General features: G+C 38.7%; 2 protein-coding genes across 2 annotated transcripts; both read left to right on the forward strand.

Annotated features, from left to right (window-relative positions):
* The first annotated feature begins 7,689 nt into the window (after positions 1-7,689).
* LOC115626556 lies at positions 7,690-8,481 on the forward strand. Its single transcript, XM_030521935.1, has 2 exons — positions 7,690-7,795; positions 7,853-8,481. Exons 1-2 carry the CDS (start codon positions 7,690-7,692, stop codon positions 8,479-8,481), a joined length of 735 nt encoding a protein of 244 aa, XP_030377795.1.
* Positions 8,482-12,484: 4,003 nt separating this feature from the next.
* LOC115626557 lies at positions 12,485-13,066 on the forward strand. Its single transcript, XM_030521936.1, has one exon. It carries the CDS (start codon positions 12,485-12,487, stop codon positions 13,064-13,066), a length of 582 nt encoding a protein of 193 aa, XP_030377796.1.
* The last annotated feature ends 5,481 nt before the right edge of the window (positions 13,067-18,547 follow it).

The raw sequence follows: 18,547 nt of genomic DNA on the forward strand, positions 1-18,547 counted from the left end.
AAACGGCAAAAATATTTTTCTATAATGGATGTGGTTTTTGCAACGACACGACACGGCTACGACTCCTAGTGATGGTGCCGGAGACGTCAGCAATGAAGACTGCATGTGGACAAAAAAAAAGGGACAGTCTCATTGTCAAAGAGCGAAAACCGATTTTGTTAAGTGATGCCCAGACAGGGAAAGACACTTAAAGGGCTTGCATGAAATTCTAAAAGTAATAGAACTTTCCTTAGTCTCAAGAATATTAAGAAGGCAGTAAAATTCCAAGAATATTATTTGACAAATTCTCTGAAGTTTCTTGAATGCTATCTGGCATATTTAGCGATTTGAAAAATTGAATAGAATCTGATTCGTTTTACTTTTAAATGAAAACCATTTCCATTCCCAGAATGAATTTGTATTTAAATTTTAAACTTTTATGGTGCATTATTTCTTTAATCTAACAGTGGTAAAGAACGATAATTAGAAAATTGTTCCCACTACTTTCATTTTAAATGTGGGCTAACACATATTTATGTCTTTAAAAAATAAATAAAACAATTTTTATAAGTATATAATGAAAATTGTAGAGGTGGTTCCAATTTTAAAATTGAACATAAAACTGCATTGATTAAAAAAATGCCAATTATGAATTGCAAACATTTTAAAATAATATTTAAATCATGCCCCAATATTAGCCAATATTTGGATCTTAAGTATTTATTTGATATAATTAATAGAGGTGGTACCAAACTGCATTGATTAAAAAAATGCCAATTATGAATTGCAAACATTTTAAAATAATATTTGAATCACGCCCCAATATTAGACAATATTTGGGTATTAAGTATTTATTTGTTATAATAATGTGGTCGGTAGTATGAAACGATTTCAAATGAGGAAGAATTGTACACGATACTGGTAGCTTGTACTCTTTGTATTTACAATTTCGTTACCACGCCCAGAAAGAAGAATTTTTTTCATCGGAATACTTTAGATTTTGTGTCACTGTCTGAACGGTGCTTAGGTCAGCGAAGCGTCCAGTCGATCGTTCACTTTGTCTTGGACAGAGAGTGCAAAATGTTGTATACCCCCAAAAAAAATTTGTGTAGACGTATGTGATTTTCTTCTTCTATTTTTTTTGTTAATTGGATGCAAGACCAACTCCATCGACGCCCAGGTCAGGGATGTCTGGGTCGAAGAAAAAATCGTCACATGTCGCTGCTCGCCACGACGACAAATTTAACGCCTCTGCCAGTTTCTGCCCGCCCGGCAATTTGTTGCCGTTTTTTGTGGACTGCAGTTAACTGCAGTTTTGTTGTTGTTGCTTTGTTTTAGCACTCACACCATAGTTCCTGACTAAGGTTAAGGTTCGCCTGGGACGAAGGCCCTGCCTGCCTGCCAACCAGCCTGCCTGGCCGACCAGGCCAGACGTTGGAATTAAATGCGCAAAAATTACGCTGCAATTATGCGGCGTTGGAGACGTTGCCGAGAAATTATGGCTTTGGGAATTCGCCTTGGCAGCGAAAGTACCCGAATAGCCGGACCGGCCAGAAAGCTCGGCAGAGCAGCAGCTCTGGCGTTTATATTTTATGGCCATGTAAATGGCAACTGGTCGGTCGCCGGCTAGGGGTAATCACTGTGTGTTCTGTTTGCATTTTTGCGTAGGTTGTGCACGGAAATTGCAGTTGATGATTAGGCGTGAAATGTGCGGCAACTTCAAGCTGAGCTGCCAGGCATGTGTGCGAGCTTAGATGTTGGCAAAACTGGTGGGATTCAGGGCTTGGGCTGTAACTATGGCCACAAAAAGAAAAAAAGGTCAACGAGTTTTTTTCTTCTGAATATAATGTGCTGAGAAAACTTACAAGTGGGAGCAGTTAACTTCTATACGAATACTAACGAGTATGTACATATGAGTTTCTATAATGGGCAGTTCACAAAAACAGAACGCCTTGAAAGTCAACAAAATGAGAACCATCTACGCAGAAAATGAGCAATTGCTTGGCATGTTTATTAATTATAATACTGAACCTTTACTTTTAATACAATTTTTGTTCTTTTCTATGAAGCCCCCTTTTGTAAACGTTGAATAATTGAAATTAAATCATGATTGCCCTTTTAAACTGCAGTATAATAATATTTCCAACTATTATTTATGTACGAGTGCTTTTGCTGTGCAAAGGTATAAGTTTAAGTTTAAAAAGTTTCTTCCTAAAATAATATAATATTAAATACCTTTACTATTAATTTCTACTCAGAAAGAAAATGCCATACATATTTATTAGACATCTATTTAGACTAAACGAAGCTTATTGAATTGTTGAAAATCCTGCTACAAATTTTAAAATTTCCGTAGGCATTTCAAAGGTTATTCATTTGTTCTTCAATAAACACCTATTGTAAATAAATACATAGATAATAATATTTAAACAGGATAATCGTTAGTTTTTTAAGTCAAACTTTTTCAAACTAGTGTCTTTTATTTAGTAAGTAATCGATTTCAATTATGAAATTTCTACTATATTTAGAATATTAGTTAGTTTTTTACTGCAGAAAACACTCTTTATGTGTTTGATGTTTACTTTAATGAAAATAAATGCACACTAAGGTTTTGTAAATAAAGGTTTAAAATAAAATATAATTCAGTTTTTGGGTATCGATGACTTATTAGAACACAGTTCTTGATCAAACTCATAATCTACAAGTAATTGAGAAGTTCGCTTATTAAATATATTTCTAGATTCCAACCCAATTAAAAGCGAAATATAATTGAGAAGTGAGCTCATCTTTTATCACAAAATTAAACACACATTCGAAGTATTGAATACCTATCGGAAAAATTAATGTAATGTATATAAATAAGTTTATTCGATCAAATAATAATAAAAATGGAAATAATACAATTTTCAATGTGATTTAAAAATCATTATTCGATAATTTATTTTATGTTCAACATTTTTCTTTATTTTTAATTAATTTTGTTTCTGCTGCTTTGGTGTTAACAATTAAAACTAATCTTATAGCCCATTTTTCTTACAATTTGAGATCTGCCATAAAAGTTATGTTCTTCAGCTCAAGCAATGAGTTGCTTATTGTTTAAAAAATAAATTTAGAAAAGAAAATGTGTGTTGTTGTTGTTATTATTCAACTCTCTTTGCGTGTCATCTGTGCCATTAATATCTGCATCCACCAGCTCGTCTCTGCGCATTGCAACATCTCCTTGTTATTTGGGCTACAGAACTGTGGCTCGTAAATGTGAAACCTTTGGCCCTAACAGCCATAAATGTAAACGGCCTCAGAGCTGTCAAAATGCCCGAGGCTAGCAGGCGGGCCAGCACGCCCGCGCCGATCGGGCAGACACTCATCCCGAGCATATGTGTGTGTCACTAAATCTGCCATCCCCGAGCCCCCCCTAACCCCCTCCTTTTCAAGCAACGAAGGCGTTTTCAGTTCAATCACAGACATAGACATAGACACAGTCGCAATTGCAGACCCAGCCGTAGTCGCAGTCAACTAGTTATAGAAAGCAAAGAGCCAGCGAAATGAAAATAAAAATGCATAAATATGAAAAATGAAGACATAAAAACGAGGCAAGTGGCAAGAATAACACACACACACACATCACATCACATACATGCCATGCTCAACGTCTGAAATTATTTCAATTTCAACTTAAATGAGTTTTGCGTGCCCCAGCGCTGGACTGGGACGGGGGCAGAGTTAAGGAGGCGGTTACGTATAGTTCGCTGTAGTTAAAACTTTAACAGCCGTCATAATATTTTGAAATCAAACTGAGGCGGCAGTCGGCACTATAAACTAAAATGTTGAATGGTTAGTTGTGACTTGTGGTTACCTTGGAAGCAGGCACACAGGCTGGGGCTCAGGCTGGGGCATGGGCCGGGCCACTGGCTGAGGCACAGCTGGCGTTGACAGTGCCAACGATTGTGATTATGTTGGGCCTTGCTCGGCCCAGGCTGGGTCTTCCCTAGCTTCCCAGCTGTTTAATAAGTTTCTGCAGTTTTTGGCAGAGCCGGGCAGGCAGCAAACGCCTACAAGTTGCCTCGCTGGCTTTGTCCCTGCACAGACGATGTTATTGTCGTTGTCATTGTTGTTGCTGTCATTGCTGTTGTTGCTGGCTACGCCTACCTAATCATTTTGGCGTTGACACTTGACACTTGAGCAGCGCCTCATGCACACGCCCCCAAAGGCATAAAAACAACTGCGATAATGTACACTAGTCGAGGAAAGTTAATTCACACACAAGTCGAAGGTAGCTTGTCTTGTAAGCTATATAGCCAGAGCCGATCGGTCTTAGTTGAAATGAAGCTTCAACTTTATACTCAAAATGTGCAGAAATAGGACAAACTTTTCAGGTGCACCCATTGGACTATTTTGAATATTGCCTCAAAATTTGATCAAAATCGGTAGAACGGTTTCTATATGGAATATTCATATATACATACATATATACTTCCATTTTTATATACATATATAGATAGATTTGCTTGCTTTGTTGAGATGATATTGGGAATGTTTAAGCTATATTTGTATTTTTCTATAAGTTTAATTTAAGTTGTTGTAAATAATAACAGTATAATTAAAGTTTTACATTTATAATAAAAATAAAAGAATATATGGGGAATATTTTTGTCAGTTATAGTTCAAGTATGAATTGTAATTAGTCAGTCATTAATATGACTGATCAGTTTAAATTGAAATTGCATTATCAGTATACCTTTTAAACGCTTTAAACCTATCTAAGTTTGAATGTTGTTGGCTACACTACAACTAAATACAATATGAATGAAAGATATAATCATCTGTCCTATTCTTTGAAAAAGTTAATTGTTCCCTCTGCAGTAATTTTTTACTCAAATCTTTCCAATTGGCATAATTTTAAAGTACACACAACAATGCAAACAATTTCACAGTAAATGCCAGACAAAATACACATTATAATCGCACATGTATATTCTGTGATTACAGCACATTCTATTTAAGAGAAAGCCCAATACTTATGCGCAGCAGTGTTTGTTGGGTCGCTTTTAATGCGTATCCGCCATGTTGTACGCATTTGCTGGGCTATGTTTTAAATTGTTGCCACTTTCTATGGATATTGCTAGCAATGCTTGCTAAGTGAGTTTATGTGCCCATACATGTATATGAATGTATATGTGTATGCGTGTTTGTAGGTGTGTGTGTTGACTTTGAAGACTGGGCGTAATAAAGCGGCAACTGGCTGACTGCCTGAATATGAGAATTTCCACTGCCTTCATCTGTCGCTGGAGCTGAAGCTGGAGCTGGTACTGCATTGTAATTGATTTGTAGTTCTTTAATGTGGCGCACATTGCGTTGAAATCTATAAATTATGTGGCAAAGACTCAGCCCTCCCTTGCGACACATAAACAAAGCGGCAAACGAGTGGAAGCGTCGTTGAGTGGGAGATGCGTCGGGGGCCTTTGGAGGTCGGACTCGCAATTTTGCATGCAAACGCCGCCAAATGACGCATGAAAAATCAATAACAAAAGATGCGGGAAAAACGTGAAATACTTTGCCCCGAAACGGAAAAACAAAAATGGAACTTTTTAAATTGCCAACTCAGGCCATTTTTGTGGTCGCTTCATTTCACACGCTACCGCCGTCGCCACCAACACGCTTATTTAAGCAATAATTTCTAGCTGCTTTTCGTTTTCGCTTTTTTTCTTGTTCAGTGTTGTGTTGTTGTTTTTTTTTTTTGGTATTTTGGCTGCTTTTTTGATTAATGGTCGTGCTCATAAAGTGACACATTGAAAATTGGAAAGCAAATCAAGCACGAAGAGAGAGAAGGAAGGAATGGCAGAAGTGGCGAACAAAGTCAAGAAGCAAACGCATGAAATCAGCACAAATAAATAAATAAAATGGCCGAGCGAGAAAAATCTTTTGGAAATTGTTGCTAAAAGTGTAAAAAGTTGCGACTGAGCCAAAGTAAAAGAAATGGCCTAAAGGTCATGAAAGTGAAAAATTCGATAAATGAAAACGGACAACAGGCTCAGCCTGAGAAGCCGTCCGTGCCGTGGCCAAGGATGAGGCAGCAACAAAGGCGCAGCGCACGAATTGAAACGGAAATCCTTATTGAACTAGCGTGGGCGGTAGGCGGTGGGTGGTGGAAGGCAGTGGAAGGCGGACTTGTCCTTTGCGCTGCTGCGCTGGCAAACCGGAAAGGCATGCTGCCGAAAATTTGTGCTGAGTGGCAGCTGAGTGCTCTGGGCTCTGGACCAAGCGGCTAAGCACTGGACGGCTGTCCAGCGGCGGAAGTGAATTGGCAGCGCGACACACAAACTTACGCACGCACAGGAAATGCCTGCGAGCTGCCTTCAATAGCAGCAAGCAAATGTCAAGCAGCAGCAGGAATTGAGCTCAAATTTCGAATTGTAAGTGATAATGGGCTGCACTTCTATATACCACTTATAGAATGTGTATACTATATGTATGGCCAGATTTAATTCCGACAGTGGAAACTGATTGATGGCAGAAGGCTTGCAAAGTCCCTCTGAGTCCCTCTCTTCCAAATAAAAAGCACAAACAGATGGATTTGAATTAAAAAGTTAATATATGCTTAAATGTAAACGGGTTTTCAGTTGCTATTTGTTTGTAAGACAAATAATGTACAACTAAAGACTACAAAAGCTCAAATATTTCAGAATAAAAACCATCCCTACAAAGGTTTTGCTTACTGCCCCTGTGCCTTCAGATCTGTATTAGAATATAATAGAGTAGAGTAGAGTTGAGTATATATGAGCAGAGAGATATAAAGGTTAAGAATAACTGGGAAATAGATTTTTATTCTGTAATAATATCTTCGGAATCTCTGAACGAACGAACAGCTGTGAAACGGGGCAGAGATCCCTTTTTTTTTATCATATTTTTCATTTTATTTCATTGTTTAATTCATTTTATTAATTAGCTATTTATTAATTTAAGTTTCTTATGAGTTCTTTATTAATTTCACAGTAGAATAATCGACTCTGACTACAATTGGCTGTAAATCGGGGCATAGCTAGCCAATTTGCCATTAAAATTGCCCCATAATTGTACTAATTAATATTTGATTAGATTTTATTTGACTATTTATGCTCTTTTAGCTGATAGGGCTTCTTTAAACCAATGTTGTCGACAGCTTGTATTTGTCAACATGAAATAAAATATAAATAAATAAATTTAAAAAAAAAGAATTTGTGAAAAAACACAAAATTAATGGAGAGCAAAAGGTTTCTAGAGTACATTGTTTCATACACGTAGGTCAACATTTAAAACTATTATTTAACCACTTTTCGCATTCTTGTAGCAAATCATTGCACTGGCAATAAATGTTGTGGTTATACTTATTTTTCTAAGACCAAGTTCAGCAATTCGGCCAGAGATTTGGAGAAAGACGGAACAATGCGGTCATTACGAAAAGAATTCCATTTTACGACTACTTTTAACCGTTAGAGGCTTTTGCAGAAGCAAGAACAGCATTCAATACTCTTCGCATGATTTACGAGGCGATCCAAATAAAAATATACACACTAAAACAGTCTAATCTTCTAAATCTGCATGTGTTGGCGCGAATTTAAAGTGAAATGTGTAATAAAAAAAAGTCAGTCAGCTTGCCAGTCACTCATTCACTATATAAGTGATCTGTGGTCGAGGGTAGAGGCACAGTCATCCACAATTACTGATTCTTCCAACATGTCTAACTTGACTATTTTGCTGCTCTCTGCTGCTTGCCTCGCCTTGACCGCTGCCCAGACAACGGCTCCAGGACCGGAGGCTCGCCGCTTGGCCCGGGATTATCGTAAGTTAGCATTCTGTATAACTTTATAAAGTCAATATAGCATTTTGTTCGCCGTAGCTCTGATCGGTATATTGCCACGTTTCTTCTCCCGCCTGGACAACGACCGCCCGCAGCAGCAACCTCAGATTATTTTTCTGCAGGCACCCAATCAGAATCAGAACCAGAATCAGCAGCAAATACCCCCATATTTCTGGCCGACATTTCCAAGTCGTCCCAATCAACGTCCTCCCTTCAATTATCCTGGCTTTGATACAGGGTCAGATAGTGGGTCTCCATCTATTGTCATCGTCAATCCGAACAACATGCAGGGCCTTTACTTCCCCATCAACAGCTCCAGTCAAGCGATCCCCGCAGCTGCTGCTGGCGGAAGAGCTGCTGGTAATCGCTTTGGCGCGGGTTTTGTATCCGTTAATGATCTATTACAGAGTCTGAGCCATGCTAATGCCGACGATGATGAATCTGGCGACGATCAAATAATTCAACCCACTATCATCGACTCTGCACACCATGCGGACAACTCTGCCGATGATGTCAGCGAGGACGAGCTGGGTCTGTTGGAGCGCCAGGCGGCACGTGGTCTGAGTCCCAAGCATTTGGTCGCATTGCTCACACAGGATAAGCAACGCAAGCGCTTCCAGGAGGCCGCTGCAGGCATCTACTTGAAGAACTTCAATTTGCATAAATAAGCAACAGTGTAGAGATTGGAAATCGAAAGTAAATAAATGCATATTAACGAACCGTTTGGGCAATGCCAGCCAAACGAACTATAATTTTTGGATATTTTCGTTGAGGGGAGCTCAAAAGGTGCAGCTTCCTCAATTCCTAGAAATTCCATTGAATTGAATTAATGAAAAATGTTTGAAACATTTGGCAAAGAAGGCTTACAAGGCTTGTGCAATCTCCATACAATATCCGATGATAATGTAAGACCACCCCACCTCTTAAGCAGAGTTGAAAATGCAACAATGTGTTGCTCCCACTAGCATAGTATTTACCAGGTAGAAACTATAGTGGCAGCCCAATCAGGCACTTCAGATTTATGCTGGAAGCTTCGGGCACTTTGAAGCGCCCTAATAGCAGAGTAAAGAAAGGCCAAGCCTTCCCATAGTGCTTAAAAACATAATAGGCAGCCCGAATATGCCTTTCTGTATGTACTCGTATGTAGAATTATCCTGCTTTGTGTTAAGTTGGCCAAATCCAAATTGAAATCCAGTCCAAACTACCGCAAATGCACTTGAAAATGGTGTAAACAATGCACTCGGTTTTAGAATAGAGAGGACAGAGTTCAGGTCGACTGTCTTAACTGCCAATTTGCGTACAAATTTCAACACACATGCAAAATATGCCAAATACGAAAAATCACAAACACACGCACACACACTTACATTTCATCAGCAAATATCCTATAAGGACCATGCATGTGTCGATTTTTCATTTACCAAATGGTCCCAAAAGAGAGCAAGAAGAGAGAAGCATTTTTCTGGGGCACGTGGGTGAAATTTCTTGGCCGGTTTTCTCCTCATCTGTGCACACAGCGCCCGTAGTTTTAAGCGTAACGAATTGGATTGTCATGCCAATCGATAAATATTTGCACACATACTCGACGCAATACATACACACGCACACCCACACACACGCACACAGTGGAATCGAGCTGAACACCTTAATGTAGGCTAAGTGGCTGGACATGTGTGGACGATTGCCGTTTGCTTTCACTGTCGTCTAACCAGCCCGAAGACTCTGATTAGGCAACTGGCACTGGCACTGGCACCAATGCACGAGGGTGCTGTCAAAGCCTTTGGTCAATACAAAACGACAGTTGGCCAGCCGTGCAATGTGCGGGCCACCTGAAGCTGCCACAACGCTCAATGCCGCTTTGCTAGAAATGTCTCGTGACTAAACTAATTTTTTGTGCGGTCACGAACATTAACCCTGCATTATAATTCTAGCTTGAATAATTCTTCTGGCGTGTTCTCATTCTCGTATTGACAGTTTGACAGTAATCGGAAACATCAAAAAGTGTAATTATTTTTTAAACGAGCTGAGAAGTTGTCTTCTCCTACAACGAAGCTGTAAATCCTTCACTGTACAAACTATATGATCTACAGCTTCCTCACTATCTGAGTGTAAAAGCATTTTCTGATTTCACGAGCGATGAAGTGCTTAAAAATTTGCATACACTTTTCTGCTTTCATAATAATAAACCCTTTGGCTTTCCAGGGAAGCCGAAATACTTGTAGTAAGTGTAAAGAGTAGTAACGAAATTATATTTATTTCAAACAACAAAATTCTGAAGGATTTTTCGATTAGATTGCTAAAAATTAAAATCATTTTCTTGCTTCATTTTGCTGTTTATGTCTCATGGTTTGGTTCGTTAGATTTAAAATCAGTTTCCATAATTCAATATCAACTAATTTATATCATGTTTTGTTCCAAATTTAAAACATAATTTTCAAATATGTGCTCTTTTCATTTTCAATGCCTGTAAAATGACTGTAAAATTGCTAAAAACGCGTTCTCAAATAATGTGAAGAAACCGAAATGTGTTTGGTGGAATGGCAAAACCTTAAATGTGGAAAAATTTATGAAAATAGAAAGAAAACAGTTAAGAAAACTGATGATTGCCGACTGATGATTAGTTTTTGATGAATGGCTATGATAACTGTTTAGTTAAAATATTATCGTGTTTGAATTTTTGAATAAAATAATTTAAATTCACAAAAAAGGGGAAAACAACAATCACAAACGTTGTAATTATAAATCAAAATTGACTTATTAATTTATATTCTATTCTTCCAAAATTGTTAATGGAACAGAGTTGAATTTATTGAATTGAATTTTCACAAATTCATGGTCAAATCACGAATTACTGGCACCTCTGCCATTTAGCCATGCCCCCATTTCCACTTGAGGCTCTTGCCAAATAGAATTTAAATCTGTTAAATCCTCGTACATGACAGTTTTCTGTTGAACTTGCTCGGCACTTTTTTGCGATGTTGCTGTTGCTGCCTTCCTGTTGCTGCTTGCAACGTTTTTTTTTTCGCTCAATCGTCTTATTTATTTTTACTTATGGCTGCTGGCAGTTGCCACGTTCCCTTGTCCACACGTCCACGTCTCCATCCCGCTGTCAGGCATCTAAGCCTGGATGCTTGCTTCTTCATTTCATCTTTTAAGCTTTCACTCTGCTGGCGGCGATGTGGTCTTGAGGTGATTTTGATTGAGTGCGATTTGTACTTTGTGTTGCCTACGTGTTTTGGTTTTTTAAATAATATTTACCTCGTGTGTCTATGTGTGTGTGTGTGTGTGTGTGTATCTAGGATTTATTGTTGTCTTTGGTTTCTGATTGCACAGGATATAGGACTTTCGCTTTTACTTATGACAGCGGATATTGTTTGATATTATTTGTGTTCCGACATTTACTTGAAGTTAGATATTTCTTTTATTTGCTTCTCATATTTGCTTAGTTCTAGGCTTGAAAATAAAGAATGCCAGGGTTTGGCAACTTGAACATGTTTGTAATAAATAATTCGTATTGTAAACCTACGCTTATCCTTTCACATGTAAAGCACTGAACTTTTGAGTTTAATTCCTAAGAGCTTATAGAAATAATTGCAAATTCATTTTTGACCCAATAATACATACAATTTGTATATTTTGGATGTATATTTAACTTTTTTAACAACCACCAGTACATATTTGTTCAACGAATGTTCTATATAGTCTATTAGTTTTAATCATTTTGAAGTACCATGTATTCTTTATAGCAGATTCTTCTCAATTTTTTAACCACAAAACTTTTTGGAACATGCTCTGTTTATTCCAGTATTCAGGCAGATCGGATAATAGATAACCTAAGTTTTCTAATAGTGCTGTTGCTAAGCTCTCTTTGCACAATAATTTCGATAGCATATCTCTAAAAATTAATTGGGTCACATGCGCCAACTACCTTTCTAATGTGGAACCAACGACTATTTGAAACGACAAGTTCAATGCACAGCAAAAAGTGGGGCCAACGTACTCAGTGCCAGGCCAACAATTCGGTCCAGCTGGAACAGATCTCTGCCATAAATATCTGGCGAGCATCGGACGACGACTATAAAAATCAATGACTAAACACATTAGCGCCTAAGGCAGGAATTGAAGTTGTCGGTAAATACTGAGGCTCCGCTACTTAATACTAAATCGATCATGAAAGAGGCAAATCCAAACATAAACATCAACTCGGTCAAAGAAATAGATGTCGAGATAGTTAGAGAGAGAGAGAGCGAGAGAGATTGAGAAAGAGATAGAGAACGCGGCCAAGACCAAAAGAATTGGATTTTTACGATTGCAATAAACAGCCAGCCAGACACTTGGCAAGAGCCAAGCGAAAATTTAACACTTTTCGCTTGATTTACGAGGCGATACAATAAAAAGAATATATGCAATGAAATAGATCAGCTGTGAAATTGACGGGGACAGAGCTTCATATTCCAATGTGCATGCGATTCTATATAAATGCTGGCATCGGCTTGGAGTCTTGCTATTCGCAGCATCTGGCAAAATGACAAACTCAACGCTTTTGCTGCTCCTTGCGGGTCTTGCGTTGGCGGCTGCGCAACCAGTCTTTAATTTTCGTAAGTTGGCGAGTCTATAAAGATTCCACAGTTGAGTAACTTGGAAATTTGTTTAGCTTCAGCTTTCAGCAATATGTGGCTACGGCCGTGGCTGCAACAAAATCCGCCGCAGAACACCAATCCCAGCTGGCCGCCAACTAATGTGAATAATATCTGGTCACGTCCTTGGTTCCAGCAGGATCAGCCGCAGAGCAACACGAACTTTTGGCAGAGCCAGTGGTGGAACAATCGGACGCAACAACCGCCTATCAACCCCAACTGGCCCAGTCAGAGTCCTCCGTACAATTTTGGCGGCTTTGATTTTCTATCCAACTTAAACCCCGGATCCGTCGTTATTGTCAATCCCACCAACATGCAAGATATTTATTGGCCAGTTAACAGCTCCAGTTTGGCAATGCCAGCAGCTCGGTCCGCCAGCTCAGAAGGTCAAGGTTTCAATGCCTTTAAGGATTTGTTTCAGGGTCTGGGCAATCGCTATGAGAAGTCCGATTCCATGGACAGTTTTTCAGAAGATGCGCGCGAGGACGAATTGGTGCCGACGCGTTTCCTAAACTCCAAGCCACTAATCTTTCTGCTTCCAAAGGACAAACAGCGGAGGCGTATCCAGGAAGCCGCCGCCGGCATCTATGTCAAGAACTTCAATGTGCATAAGTAAGCGACGTGTAACAATTGGAAATCGAACATAAATAAATTGAAATTATGCGAGTTGCCAGAGCGGCTACAAATATGGAGCTCCAGTCTCGTCTATTTGTCTTCATTATGCCGTTCCCTCTGCCGTTGTCATGGCTATGGCCAGTGTGTGCACTTTATCATAGTTCCCCGGAGAAATCTAAGCTGAGTTGCTCTAGTCTTGCCCCTCCTATTCCTATTCCTGGGTCTCCAGCTCTACCGCTCGACTGCTCTACCAATTCATCGTCATTGTCGTCGTCGTCAGCAGTTTGCTTTGTTTTTCTGAATGTTGCTTCTGCTTTTATCCTTTCGTGTGTTTTTCCTTTTTTTTTTTTTTTTGCTTGCCAACATTTCCAGAATTCTGCTCATTGTTACGGGAAGCACTAAAATAATCTGCAACTGCAGTTGAAATATTTATTTGCAATTCCCCAAACTAACGTGTGTGCCACTGCCACTGCCATTGCTAGCTCGAAATGTAACTACACGACCAGCTAGCCAGGTATGTGGAGCGCCAAAATGGAGCCGGGCTACAGTAAGGGACCGAAAGGAATGGGATGGGGGGCATGGAGGCAGCATCTGCATCTGCATCTGTTGCGAGGTGAGGGCAAAAGTTGTGCGTGGCAACAGCAACAGCAACAGCAGCTGCAGTTATTGTTTTAGGCTGCGGTTAAAGTTCCCTAACAAGATGTGAAGGGGGAGGCCATGGGAACCGGCCATAATGTTTCATATTCAGTGCAGCATGAACTTTAACTATTTCAGGCATACGAAAGGGTACAACAAAAAAAAAAGCCCAGCCATGCTTCAAAGGCATTCTATATAAGTTACTAAAAACGGTATATTCTTTAAAAATTGTTATAAAAATAAAACTAAAATAAAACACTTTTCCACAAGTTTTTAAAAGGCCTCCCACAATGCTGTCAATATTTTCTACATTTTCAAAGCTACATAACATATTAATTATTAATATATTCTTCTTTACCAATTTCATTTGAGGCGGTTGAAAACTGATTAGCGAAAAAATTTCACTCTATTACTGGGGGAACCACAAATTGCAGGAGCAAGATTGCCCTTCTGCTTCATTATTCTATTTGCTTCTAGGTCGGATTTTCACTGTTGAGCTTGCATTTTCTCTTGTTATTTATTTATGCTTCTATTATTATTTTATTATATTATTACTTATAACTTACTTAGGCCTTAATAGAGGCTCATTAACATTCCATTCCCCATCTCTCAGTAATGACCAAAATATTGCATGATTTTAGGGCGCTTATAATTCTAAAGTTTAAGTTTTAAAAGTCTGGCAAGAGCTGGCAGCGCGAATTGTTTAATAATATCTGTCGATTTTATTCATTTTGTAGTTATTAATATTTTAATTATGTGTTAATCAGTGCTTTCTTCATAATTTAGTACGAGCTGTGGTAGCTATAAAAAATAATCAGTCCAATATTAAGCAGGCTACCATTTAGACTTTAATGTTCGTACAAATGCAAATGTATTGGGCTTTCAACCCTAAGGTTTTTCCTAAGGCCTTAAACTCTCATGCTGACCCTTGGACACTTCAAGCTATTCCTCATGTAGAAATTAATGAATAGAGCCAACTACATGGAAAATGTATACATACATTATAGTCAGTTATCCAACTTCACTTTCTCCATACTTCTGGCCAACCTTAAAAACCGAACTTTTAAAGCTAGTACATACGTGTGTACGAGTGTATGTGTGGATTTCCACTCGTCCTTACTATGCTGCTTACCTTGGCAAATATCAACAACAAAAATGCTCATATGGAAATCCTTTGCTTGGCGGGCCATTCGTGCCGGGCTCACGATGGGAAAGGCATGCAAAATGGCAGAACAGGATTTTCAAACATATCGCATATACAAAATGCAAACATGTCTGGCAAACACAAATCCCATAAATGTTTTGCGCCCCCTCCCCTCCCTCTTCTAAACATCCCTCGCCACAGCAACGATCTCGGAATACACCGCAACTTGGCTCTTGGTACTAAAAACTTGCAAAAAAATATTTTCATATGTGAAAATGTGAAAAGTGTAAAAGTTGTGCTGCTCGCCATTTTGTGTTTTGTTCATATTTTGTTTGCCTCTACTCCTTTCTATTTGCTGTGCTGTTTTGTTTGTATGGCGATGGTTGGGGATATGGAAGGATATGGACGAGAGCAAGAACGAGAACGAGCATCAGGTGCTCTGTGCGCACAAAGTTTCGCCACAAAAAGCAGAAGAAATTACAACAAATCCATTTGTAAAATTGCAAACACAGAGCAAGACTTTAGAGTGGTTGGGTGGTGGTGCTCGGTCGGGAGGATGGCAGAGATGCGGAGATGCATAGATGTGTTTAGGGAGGTAGGCGAAGCAGTTGAAAATGCCGGTAACTGGTAACGCTTATCCGGTTGCCTTTGACGCCATTTTTTTTCGGCTCTTTCAGTTTAGACAAGCTGCGCATTTCGTGGGCAGCTTTAAGGGTTCATCCTATTCAGCAATTACATGCCAGGCCCTGCGCTGTCATTATGCGCTCAAAAATCAAGATGGAAGGCACACTCACAGTCTGTCATTTGCCTGAGCAAACATTCATCTTACTAAAGTTTGCCAGGACCACAATGGCCCGAGCACAAGCCCAAGCCCAGGACGAAGCTCAAGCCCAAGCACAGACCCGAACGAGGACGCCGAGACATTCATCAATTTGTTAAGGGCAGCTAACGGGTGTTCTCGGAGCAGCAGCAGCAGAGGAGGACAAAGAACGACAAGCTCCCAGGCTGCAGCTCATATTGAATGTCGGAGGCAAAAAGCGAAATTGAAACGAACATTTTTGCTGCTACGGCCAGCACTTGCATATAAATTTGCAAAAATAAGTGCAGCAAAGCAGTCGTTCAGCCCCAGCACGACATGGCTGACTAGATCCTTGGATTGCCGTCTGCCAAGCCCCCTCAACCATCTGGCTGCGCAGCAAACTACACACACGTCAAATTTCAAACAAGTTCGGCCGCCGCAGGACATGCAACAAACGGTCCGGGCCGTAACGAAGCCCGGCACAGGTAACAAAATGGCAGCCAACAGAGCCGGACTAGTGATGCACAAAAAAGCAGCTAAAAATTTCTCTTAAATTGTTATCCGTTTTCTTTAAATTCAACAGCGAAAATCTTGTACACCATTTCTTTTAAGCTGCCATGCGATTTTTTAATTATAACCGTAGAGTTTAGAAACCAAGTTAACAGGTATTATCTTTAATCGAAACAATTATCTCTATTATCTCTCTATTTGCTAATTAGAAAAAATCGTTGTATTCAATAAATGAATTCATATATTAAGCAAAACTTAATCCAAAATATTCGATAGTTATCGTCAAAGAAAACTTTAAATCGATTCGATCAAACAATTTTAGCGGGAAATTCAAGCTTTCACGCCAGCTCTGATGCAGAATCCCATGAGTTGGTTTGGGCTGCCTGCATTGGCATTTTTTCAGCTTCACTCTGTTTTTGTCGGTGCTCTTCCACAGCTCTATCTTATTTCATGGCATGTACTCGTCGTACCTAAAGGAAAACACAAAAAGTAGAATAAAGTATAAGAAAAGTTGCGCACAAGCAACAATGAATGGAGCAGCTACTGAAGAGGCATTGCATTGGGGCCTTAGTCTGGACAGGCGAAATGGCTGAGCTTGAGAGCACGCCTCAGCTTTAAGCTGCCTTAGATTTTGTCTGCTTCACAAATACAGCTCAGAGTTATCTAATCACTGGCTAACTGGCGGCCAGTTTGTTAAGCAAAATCACTGGCATATCATGTGGAGAAGCGACTAACCATTGGGTATTGATGTCCGGCTCGAAATTGCTTTATGGCCTGCATGTCGACATTAAAGACTTGGTCAGTTATTAAATAAACTAAGCGGGTAATTGGGAAGAATACAAAACTGCTAAACAACTAGTTTTTCTCTTTATATTTATAAATTTTTTAATTTATTTATTTTATTCATTTCACCAACAGACAAAGCTGTCGATGTAAAAAAGAAAAACAATAGAGAACTTGAAATAAATGAAATGAAAGAGTAAAAAAGCCCATCAAAATAACAATTATATCTATTAAAGAGTCCGTCTACTAGGCCGGAGACATTTTTAGAGCTCACAAAAAAAAAAAAAAATAGAGATGAGCAACAAAAAACCAAAAACAAGTCAAATAAAATTAAAATATTTAAATAATAAAAGATGAATATATAATTAAAAGCTAAGAAGTGGTAAGGGCTTATTGTTCAATAGTGTTGTATAGCTTTATGATTTATTTTATTAATTTTTTTGGTTTCTCAAGCTTTTTTATTTATTATGTGCCTAACCAATTTAATACCAAAGACCGAAGATTCTATTTCTAGAAATACTATTAAGTGAAAGCAAGAGTAAATAAAAAACTAATATACCCTTTTAAAAATACACACATACATAAATAGAATAAAATGTGATCACAATCAGCAACGAATCATTTGCACATAGAATTTTCAATAACAATAAATACTAATAGTAAATAAAATCAATAACAAAATGCATATTAAAGAAGATCATCGAAGTGATATTCTCAGTTTATAATAAGCTTCCAAACGAGATCTTCTTAGTTGACAGCCAAATTCAATACACAATCTGTCAGATTACATAAAGAGATACAACGAATGCATAATACAACGCTTTTTTAAAAAATGTTAGGGCCTATTAAAGATTTTAAATTAATTTCTTCACAAAGGAAAATGTAAATACCCGAACTTGATTCTGCGTCTATGGAAATTTGCTTTTCCTTTCGAGCAAAGCTACATTTAATCAGCATGTTTTCTATGCAGGTATGAGAGTTAAGTATAGAAATAATAGCAGAACTTTGTGTTCATAAAAAGAAGTATTTTCTAAAATGTTCCACCATTTTCCAGCTCTGCTTTCTCCAACCATACCTATAAGCGAATACACGAGCTGTCTGAGAAACTGTCTGCCCGATCCGCCTTTCCGGATGAAAAATTAACACTTTGCGTGTCATTTTTATTGCCTTGGCTTTCAGCAGCTGCAGGTTTGTGAAGAGCGCACCACAACAAAAAAATAAATAATAAAAAAAAATAAATGTTAAATATTATACACATTATTAATATGCGACGGGGCCCCCATGCTAGCCAATGACCACAACTGGGCCGCCATTTTATTGACTGCCCCAACAATTTTGTTGTTTTTCTGCTGACTGGCTAGCTTTACAAATGACTTTCGTTCACGTTAGCGTCGTTCCCCCGTCCCGCCCCGTCCCTTACTCAACACTCATGCCATTGGCTTGACGCAGCGCAAACTTAAGTCATAATTTTCCATCATAATTTTCTATTTTTCTATTTATTATGGCCAAGTTTTTGTCGCCCTTCTCCCCACATCCGCAACCACTTTCTGGCCATTTTAGTTCTTGTTGTTCTTCAGCTTGATTAGTTTTTCTTGCTTTTGCTTTGTTTC

Source organism: Scaptodrosophila lebanonensis, unplaced genomic scaffold, assembly GCF_003285725.1.
Source record: "Scaptodrosophila lebanonensis strain 11010-0011.00,11010-0021.00 unplaced genomic scaffold, SlebRS2 tig00000085-arrow-pilon, whole genome shotgun sequence".
Taxonomy (NCBI): domain Eukaryota; kingdom Metazoa; phylum Arthropoda; class Insecta; order Diptera; family Drosophilidae; genus Scaptodrosophila; species Scaptodrosophila lebanonensis.